We start from the raw sequence: 10,268 nt of genomic DNA, 5'->3' as shown, positions 1-10,268 counted from the left end.
ACAATCACTGTAGGAAGTCTCTTGTCTCAAATCCCCTTTAAAGTTCCCTCCCATTGAAGAAAAACGAGGCGGGAAGGGCGCTATACGAATTTAACTTATTTCTTAACCCCTAACTTTAAAGGAAAAAACGAAAAAAAATCCCTTCGCGGAACCTCGGCTTGGACTCCTTCCTCGGCCCGGTCTCCTTCCTCGGCCCGCCCCTTCCGCTGCGCACGCGGCAGAATGCCCTGCTGATTGGCTAGTGTCATGAGCCCGACGGGGCGCGATGATTGGTCGGTGGGAAGTTCTACGTGTTGTGACTGGTCCGCGGCGGCGGCTCGGGGCGCGCGCGGGAGCGAGCTTTGAAAGTTGACCACGGCGCCGGCGAGCGGGTTTCCGGGTGATCATGGTGGCGCTGCCGGGCCTCGGGAGCGGCCTGCAGCCCTGGTGCCCGCTGGATCTCAGCCTAGGTGAGGAGACGAAGCCTCGAGAATCGGGGAGGCAGGGCGGTGGTGTTCGGCGCCCGTGATGCTCTCCACCCTAGGCCTGGGGTGGCCTGGGGTGGAGGTGGGGCGTTTGGCTCTGCAAGGTCTGGGCCCTGCAGATCTGCACTCTTGGCGAGCCGGGTTTAGAACAGAGCTAAAATAGGATTACGCATTAAAAAAAAAAAAGTAATAATAAAGAGATTGTGTTGCATCTGTTTTCTCGGCCTTCCCCTTCTTATTCTGCAAATCTGCACGCTAGGACCCCCTTGGAGACTCAAAGGTGACCTGGCAGGTCTTTCAACCTTTCATGTTTCCCCTGGTTTCCTAAATAATGACCGAATCCCGGGCCTGCCATAGGAGAGCCTTCACTCTTCACCGCAGTCTTTCCCAATCATGTCATCTTTGGAGTCAGAGGTAACTGGGCTTGGTCTCTTGGCTCCACTGCTTAGCATCCGCCCAGCAAGTTGCTTAACCTTGCTGAGCCGTGGTTTCCCCATCTGTCAAATGGGGACGTCATCTCTACCTCCTAGGGGTTTGTGAAGGTTAGTACCTCATCCTGCTCAAAAACAAAAACAAAAAACAACAACAACTAATAACCCTCACCCTTCACATTTCATCTCTGCGCCGGAGCTGTTTTGTTCATTTTCAATCAGGGTCTGCTTTCTTCCCCTGTGTGCTGTTCTGCAGTTCTCTCTGCCTGGGATGCTCTTCTCTGCTTTTCTTTTCCTGGTAAACGTCCATGTTTAGGTCCAAATAAAGAAGAATCATCCTTCCACCTCTTCCCCCCCCCCCGCCCCCCCCCCATCTCCCAGGAATAGTTTCTGTTGTGCTTTTTAGTATTTTACATTTCTGTTCCTGTTTTAACACTCATCCATTGTAAAACATAAAATAAAATAAAATAAAATAAAATAAAATAAAATAAAATAGTAATAACTATTGTTCCTGTCACCAGGTCTTTTCTAATGGGGACTTGGTAGCTACTCATCCAGAAATGAGGTCAGAAATACAGGTGTGCATCTATATATATAAAAGCCTGAGATACCGAACCACTGGTCGACTGGTTGCTATGACGTGGACTGACCACCAGGGGGCAGACACTCAACACAGGAGCTGCCCCCTGGTAGTCAGTGTGCTCCCACAGCCAACCTCCCTCTGTCCCTCCCCCTGGCGGGCTGGGCCCCTGACTCCTGCCTCCCCATCAGCCCAATCGCTGGCCAGGCCGAGGGACCCCACCTCTGTCAGTGTGTTTTGAAATCACTGAATATTTCTCTGAGTGTGGATCTCGCTTGCCTCCTCTCATTTACATTTCTTGGGGAAATTGTATCTTTTTTTTTTTTTAACATGCTAATTACCCTCCAAAGGCCCAATAAAGAATTTTATTTGGGCTTATTAACATAGTTATAAGGTTTTCACAAAGGGGCATCTGGAGCCCTCTTTGATTAACTTCTTTCTTCTCCAGGTTGAATGTATGGGAAAGCTGGATCTTGAAGTGTTTTGAAGTTTCATTCCCCCTGACCGTTTTATGTAAAAAGCATTTTTCTCCTTGATATTTTTAGAAGATAACCAACCTAATAACCAGATGTCAGTTATAATTTAAAAAAAAAAGAAAAAAAATTTTCTTCACTTTTTCTGCTCCTTTAACTATGCTTATATGATTGTATAACTAAAGGTGAGTTGTGTCTAATAAACTTTTCTCTTCTTGAATCTCCCTAGAGTCCAAAAATGATAGGTTTCTTACTTGCTGTAGAGCACTAACTGGTTTAATTGCATTTTCCTACCAGAATGGGTGGAAACAGTGTGGGAACTGGACTTCACGGAGACTGAGCCTTTGGATCCCAGCATAGAAGCAGAAATCATTGAGACTGGGTTGGATGCATTCACAAAACTCCACGAAAGTCTTTTACGCTTTGCTACAGAAGAACATGGATCTACAGAGGTAAAAATTTTAAAAAAAGGAAAGAAAGGAAAATCAAGCTAGCCACCTTTCGGTATTAGAAGTAGACTATTAAAAGTCATTATTATCATCTTTTTAGTGAACAGTTCATAAGGAATATCAGAGGAGTGGCATAAAGAATGTGAATCATTTACTGGACTATCCTAATAGCTTTTTTCCAGAAGGTTCAGGTATTAATCTGTGATATTTTTTCAAGTCATGACTTTAAACAAATTTTTTTCCTTTTTATTTACTGATTTTTAGAGAGAAAGGAAGTGGTGGAGAGAGAGAGAGGAGAGAGACATTGATTTGTTGGTCCACTTATGTATACATTCATTGGTTGATTCTTGAGTGGAGATTGAACACAACCTTGGCGTACCAGGACGATGCTCTAATCAGCTGAGCTATCCGGCCAGGACTTCAAGTCGTGACTTTTTCTAACAACAAATTAGAGGAAAAGAACATAGGCCAAAACAAGGGGGGGAGGGGAAGGACAGACTAAACCAAATATAAAACGAAGGCCAAGGAAAATGCAATAACAATTTCAGTATGCCTTCACTTTAAGAAAATCTGATATTATAAATGGAGTAGTTAATTTAATTCAATTGGAAAGGAGAGTTCCTTTATTTTTATTTTATTTTTTCTGAGAGTTCCTTTAAATATTGAGTTCTACCTAGTGTGTTTATTAGTATTTAGCTCATTGATTGCTTTTCAGAAGACTGAAGGGCTAGGTGCCAGAACAAAATGTACCCAATTCTATTTCCTAGCTGAGGAAATCAGAGCAATTTATTTCAATTTAAATGTACATTGATGAATTAGAATGATGAATTTGGGTACAAGGGGTAAGTTGTCTGAGTAATCACTACTATAGGTTGTCTGAAAAGTCTTAGTTTTTAACTGTAATAATTTTAGAAATTTATATGCTTCAAACCTAGCAAAAAATTTTTTTCAGTTTAATTATTTAAATCTCATATACTTATTTATCTTTGTAATTTTCAATAATGCATTTTTAATTTTTTGTTTTAGTCCTTTGAAGATGGCATATGTTTATAATTAGGAGCCAGACTGGTCTATTCCCCTCTATTAAGGCACTAAGTAGTTATTAAAATCAAATAATAGGAGATTTTTACATTTCTGTAATTATTGGCTTTTGTGATTTACTCCTCCCCCCAGATCTTCTGGACCTTCTTCGCTGAGAACAACATTTCTCACCGTGCGCTGGTGGCTTTATTCTATCACTTTGTTCAAACAGTCCATAAGAAAAACGTCGGTGTGCAGTATCGAGAATATGGCCTTCATGCCGCTGGTCTTTACTTTCTGCTACTGGAAGTACCAGGTAATGTAATTTGACATGATAAGACATACCTTTTGTCATTTAAAGTTTTTCTACATTGTTTTGAGCTCTTAAAAAAAAATTTTTTTAACCCACACATGAGGATATGTATTTATTTATTTGAGACAGAGAGGAAGGGAGAGGAAAACATTGATGTGAGAAAGAAACATCGATTGATTGCCTCTTGTACCTGCCCCAACCGGGGATCAAACCCACAAGCTGGGCATGTGCCCTGACTGGGAATCGAACCTGCCACTTTTGGGTGTAATGGACGATGCTCTGACCAATATTATGCTGTGTCGATAACGTGGTAGGAATCATCCGAGAAGGCCAAGGCTGGAGGGGGAATGTTTCCAGGCTACAGAGCCTCCAGTCCACCCAGCCTCCCCTCGTATAAAATTCTGTTATTTCCCCCGACTCCCTGTCCACACTGAGAAAATCTGCTGCGGGCATCTTTGTGTTGTATCTCTCCCATGTGCTGTGGAAAAGCAGGTTTAAACCATTCTAACTAAGAAAGCATGAGAAGACCAGCTAGTCATGCTTGAGGAGGAAAGCCCAGGAAAGGACTCTAATTATGAGCTTGTTCCGCTTCCTTTATTGTCAGAACACTGACGTGGCTGTTCCTCCTCCCAATCGTAACTCAGAGCAAAAGGGCTGAACGTAGGGGGGGGTGTAGCCGGAGAACGCAACGGTGATAGAATGAAGAACATCACAGCATTGGTCAGCTTTACCCCTCGTCATTGTTTACATAAGTGCATTTGCAATAAATGTTAAGGATTTATTCTCTGATTTGAAAAATTGATTAAAGGATACATAAAGCCTTGAATGTTAATTTGAATTGTGTGGTTTTTTTGTGTGTTTTTTCATTTTTTTAAGTTTTATTGCTTTGTGACAAACTAGCACAAAATGAGCCATTTGCCATACATAACTTTATTATTTCAGTTTCTGAGGTCAGAAGTCCGGGCACAATGCGACTGGACTCTCTGCTGGGGTCACACCGACTGATAGCGAGGTGTCAGCCCAGCAGGTGCTCCTCTGCGGCTCCGTGTCTTCTTCTGAACTCAGTTGTTGGGGGAACTTGTTTCTTTGTGGTTGTAGGACCGAGGGCCCCTTTCTTGCTGCCTGTTAGCCAGGGGGCTCTCGGCTCCTAGAGGACACCCACTCTTCTTGCCACGTGGCCCCTCCAGCAATGGAGACTCTACCCGGGTTGAATCCTCCTCTCATTTTGATTTCCAGTCCTGTCTCTGACTTCCACACTCAGGTTTAAAGAGCTCAGTGGATTAGATCAGGCCTATCAGGAGGGTTTTCCTCTCTTAAGGTCTATGATTTGGGACTTAAATTACATCTGCAAAATCCCTGCCGAGTAGGACTTAAATTAGTGTGCGATTGGATAATAGTATTTAAGTATGTTTTAATATCAGTTATTGGTGGACTGATCCTTTTGCAACTTGCTTTAGTGCAGATTTTAAAGTAGCTTTTACTCTAGAGCTGATGTAGCCTTGTTTTTAGGTGTGTGGTTTTCCAAGGTCTCTATTGGGATTAACAAGGTGTCTCGATTGTGCTGGCCAGGCTCAAAGGTGTATCAGCCCTGTGTGAGCTCTGAAAATTATTGCTCTTCTGACTTCCTTGTAAATCGTTGTTTGCTCACTATTTACAGTTTACCCCTGCATGCATAGCTTGTAATCAGCCCTATGCAGATTGCTGGAGCTCTTTTTCTATGTAGCTTCCTCTTCTCCATTATTCTGTCCCATAAATTCCAGCTGCCTCTGCCTTTCTGACTTGATTTCTGTAGTCTCACTTAGTGAGACCATAATATTGTGCCTGGGTTTGCCATTTTTCTGCTGCTGTCCAGAAATTGCCTCAAAATACAAAAACGGGGGCAATTTTAGGGTCTACTTCATTTGTTTCCCTTATCTCAGGAATTTTATTTCTATGCTGTGTCTTGCTCCATGTCTTAAAATGATTATTTTAACATTTTTTGGTCTAGTTTTATAGTTCACAGTTAGGAAGACAGGAATAAAACCAGTTACTCCCTCATGGCTAAATACAGATAGAAATCTTGTTATTTATTTCTGATCAGCACTTTTGCTCACTTATGGCTAAAGTTGAATGGTACTTTTTTGCAAAAGTGTCATTGTTATTGAAAGTTAGTGCAAATCCCATTTTTGCTTTTGACATTTTTATCTGTTGTTACAGACATATTTGAAGACAATTAGATCTGACCTGCTTACTCTTTATTCTTTATGAATAGGCAGTGTAGCCAATCAAATATTCCACCCAGTGATGTTTGACAAATGTATACAGATTGTAAAGAAGAGTTGGCCTCAGGAATCTAACTTGAGTCGGAAAAGAAGGAAAGAACATCCGAAGAACTCTCAGACTAATCCAAGAGGGCATAGAAAGAGAGGAAAGCCACCCAGGAAAGAGGATATTGAGGTAAGAAGAGGAATAATAAAGCATATCTTCATCAACACACGATTTAAGAATTAACTTTATATTAACATATGGTTTCAGGCATAATGATTATAATCAAATGGTCTTAAAGTATCATCAGCTCTCCAATAGGACCAAGTTGCATTTCTATTTGGCCAGCTTTCCAACCTCCCTGTCATCTTTCCTCAGCCTTGTACCCAGCTGTGCATGAGAACTTGCTAACAGGTATATTTGCCACATTATGTCATTGCCATTAGAGAGGGTGGTGAAGGATCCTGAGGACACAGATCCATAAGAATATAGAAGAATAGCATTAATTCCAAATTCTTGTATAACTAGGTAGAATGATAAAGGTTCATTGATGTGAAAATGAAAACTTTTAAGACACAGAATCCTCATTGACACAAAACTATAGAGCTAGGAAGTATTGTCACAGTCATCTAATCCAGTGATGTGCCATTGTGAGCCTGGAGACCTAGAGCAGTCAGGGGACCTGGTCACCTCAGCAACCCCCTGGCGTTTCACTGGATTTGATTTGAGTAAATTGAAAACCAGGGGGAAAGTGTTAGGCCTTATTTTACAGTCAGCTGTATATTTCTTCATAATCTAGATGGATGAAATTGTAGAAGAACAAGAAGATGAAGAAGACATCAGTTTTTCTGCCTGGGACCTTTGTCAAATTCGAAAAGCCATCTTTCATCTTTTAAAGAATTTTTTAAGGCTTCTGTCCAAGTTTTCCCTGAAAGAAAAGCCACAGTGTGTACAGAATTGTATTGAGGTCAGTGAAAATTCCAAGAAACTTGGGGCAACCTCAGAGGGCGCCGATGAGGGTAATACTTAATGAGTAAGAAAAATCAGGCTGCCTCTTGGTATCTGTTTTCTAGGTCTTTGTGGCATTAACTAATTTTGAGCCAGTTCTTCATGAATTTCATGTTACACAAGCCAGGTGAGCCATTCAATCTCCCAGCGTTAAAGTTTAAACAGTGTGATAACTTTTGCTCTAGGTGAAGTATGAATGTCATTTTATTCTAGGTGGCACGTAGGTAAAATTTATTCATTTAAATATGGCTTATTAAATAAGGCAATCTTTTAAGTAAAATCATATCCATTAACTAATTTTTGCCCTTTTTTCTTTAGCAACCTTGACCAAGCGAAGTACATACCAGAACTGGCCTATCATGGATTGTATTTGCTATGCTCCCCCATTCATGGAGGAGACAAGGTAAAAGAGACAAGGATCTAAGTTAGTTATTGGTTAAATTGAAGCATGCAAATCGTGTAACGGAAAAACATTAGAAGCATTTGATGTAATGGCATTTCAACTTACCGGTTATTTCCATGACCTTACTATATTATATATCTTCTGTATAATGGGAAGTACAACCATTTCTATTGTCGTCTACTCTTCGTAACAAACCTTATATTCCAAATACTTGGTGGCCAAGCAAATTATTATCTGGTTTCATACATAAAAATGGTTCCAGTGTGAATTAGGTAAGAAGAACAGATAAGCTGCCAAAGAGAACATTACTTTTCTAGAAATATTCACCAAACTGTTCTAAAGAAAAGAATAGACAGCATTTTGTAGTTTCCCTTGGCAATTCATGTGTGCTTCGGGAATTGTATTAATATTTGTATTATTCTAGTTGGTAATTTTACAGAAATATTACTGGTTTTCATTCCTGTTAGCATTCATATGTGGATTTTGCTTTCTCCACCCCCACCCCCAAGTCACCCTAACAGTATCACTACTCTAAACATTTGAGTTGGGGTCAATCAAGAGGATGGTGGAATCCAGGTATAGATGCCATTCATAAAATAAGGTTTTGTAAAAAATGTGATAGGCCAAGGTCATGTGGCTTTTGGTGGCTGTGATTCACTTAATTCCCAGGGGCAGTAACGTGATGGTTAAGGAGGTCTGGGGTAACGCCCATCTGTGTTCAGGTTCTGGCTCCACCACTTACTCTGTTTGTTGTTGTGTAAGCTGTTCAACCTTGTGAAAGCCTCAGTTTCCTCATCTGGACTAAAAAGGAATAAAAGGCTTACCTGCCTCACAGATTTGTCAGGGGGGTTAAATGAAAGAATGCCTGTCAAATGCTGACCACAGTGCCTATTGTTTAAAAAGCATTCCATATTTTATAATTTGTTTTATTATTATTTCTATGTGCTTGAAATATGGCCGTATTGAATTCACAGTAATACTTTTAATTTCCATGCCCCTTTTAACATTTAAAAAATAGAATGGATGGAAAAAATCTATCCTTTTAGGTCCACGGTGTCTCTAAAGATGCAGGGATTTTTAACTGTGGAAGAATTTACATGATGTTGGACAACTTTGGTTTTAGCCAGGCCTTTGATTACTTGACTTTGGACAGCTTGCCTTTGGAGTCTGTTTTATTATTATAGACTAGAAACAATAATATTATATATAAAATGGGAATGCCTTGCTTACCCATGGAGTTGTTGTGAGGTTTAAGATTAAATGTGGTAAAATCTAGTAATATACATGAATGTGCTTAATGCCATACCCAGTACATGTTTGGTTTTTAGTAAATGTTTTATTTACTGGAGGAATGAATGAATTATCTGAGTAAATTATATGAGGTGATACATGGGAAGGTCCTTTGTAAACTTCAGGTAAAACACAAGTGTGAATTTTTCCTTTTTCTCCTTGCTATAACGGGATCAGCAGCAGCATCCTTTGCCATCTAGAAAGAGAGCATGCAGAGAGAAACTAGATGATATTCCTATCATTATCTGCAAGCAGTGTTCTCACACTGTTTCCATTGGTAATTATTTAAGAAATACATTCCTAATGGTCAGCCCAAAACCATGTCTCAAGTTGACTAATCTTTAGATGCTGCAAATCGTTGTCTGTGATCTTCAGGGATTCTCTGTTATGCCTTAAATTGAACTTTCTTTTCTCTTCTAGGTCATCGGTTGTGTTTTCCATCAAATGCTAAATGTGATATTAATGTTAGAAGTGGGTGAAGGGTCCCATCATGCCCCCCTTGCTATAACGTCATCAGTCATCAGCAGCAGAAACCAGGCAGTCCAGTTTATCAGGTGACACACGCAGCTTGGGTTATTACTCTCTCCTCTTTATCACTTTCCCTTCATCTTCTGGGGCCTGTACTAACCAAGATTTCTGACACCCGTGGGAACCAATACATTTCTGGCCTGTTCGTGGTTTGGGGGGCCAAAATAAAGCACCTTGTAGCTCACCTGGTTCATGTGGTCGGCGTCACTGTGGTAACCCCTGCCTTCGAGCCTTGTTGAAGGGAGAAGGAATCCAGCTCACCAGCCAGCACCAGCCTCCAGCTGGCTTGTCCCAGCTGGGAGGCCAGCCTCTGGGTGATGACAGTGGCTTCTCCTCTGCTCTCCATCATCTGCTTCCGTATGGACCACGCCTGCAAGTCTGCCGCCTCCTGTTCCTTTTCTGTTTCTCACTTCTCCAGGCCTCTTCCCGTTTGTTCCTTGCCACTTTTCCCGTTTCTTTTCACTTTTCTACTCCCTTCCCCTACAGAAAATACTTTCTTGATTAAAGGAGTTGGTTGGTTTTTCCTTCTTCAGCAATAACCGATAGACTCATTTTTCCCTCACGAGACGCTTAGCTTCACCTAAAAAGTTTTTTTGTTTTAACATTATTGGGAAAGACCTATTTGCTGTCATTGGCTTTTTAACCCCCTCCCATATTGAATATTTGATGGTGGGAAAAAAGTGGTCAGTATGCACTGGAGAGTGTGTACATTCACGGTACATAATGTACTTGACGATTTGAGGATGGTGGAATATATAGACTGTCATTAAATAAATAAGACGTTGTAAGTGGAAAACCTCACTTTGGCTTTTCCGTCAGAGCTCATGATGCAGAACTTGCCACTAAAAATGGGTCCAACCTGGGCATTATAGTCATTTCTTCTTGGGTTAAAGTTTGGAGAGGTACTATTACAAAGGCATTGAAGTAGCATTTCAATGAGCTACCACGAGGTGGTACTGTGTCTTAGTCTGTTTATCCCAAAATCATGTCTTTTAGAATCTTAATAGGAAATGTACTAAGTAGTGAATTAGTCCTATGGAGAGTGCACGTTTGCTCCTCCCTGAC

General features: G+C 41.0%; 1 protein-coding gene across 1 annotated transcript in view; it reads left to right on the top strand.

The window, feature by feature from the left end:
* Positions 1 to 385: 385 nt before the first annotated feature.
* The window catches only part of NCAPD3 (non-SMC condensin II complex subunit D3), a gene marked incomplete at its 5' end in the record, with an annotated part of 37,257 nt that continues 27,374 nt past the window's right edge, over positions 386 to 10,268 (top strand). Inside the window, 8 exons of the mRNA XM_081114144.1 lie at positions 386 to 449; positions 2,246 to 2,400; positions 3,571 to 3,733; positions 5,982 to 6,166; positions 6,774 to 6,941; positions 7,048 to 7,109; positions 7,301 to 7,385; positions 9,096 to 9,229. Of these exons, the coding sequence (XP_080970270.1) occupies positions 386 to 449; positions 2,246 to 2,400; positions 3,571 to 3,733; positions 5,982 to 6,166; positions 6,774 to 6,941; positions 7,048 to 7,109; positions 7,301 to 7,385; positions 9,096 to 9,229 (1,016 nt within the window). The remainder of the gene's footprint in view (positions 450 to 2,245; positions 2,401 to 3,570; positions 3,734 to 5,981; positions 6,167 to 6,773; positions 6,942 to 7,047; positions 7,110 to 7,300; positions 7,386 to 9,095; positions 9,230 to 10,268) is intronic.

This window comes from Myotis nattereri (assembly GCF_964212035.1).
Source record: "Myotis nattereri genome assembly, chromosome: 19".
In the NCBI taxonomy this organism is placed as follows: Eukaryota; Metazoa; Chordata; class Mammalia; order Chiroptera; family Vespertilionidae; genus Myotis; species Myotis nattereri.
This window is presented reverse-complemented; position numbering and strand designations above follow the sequence as displayed.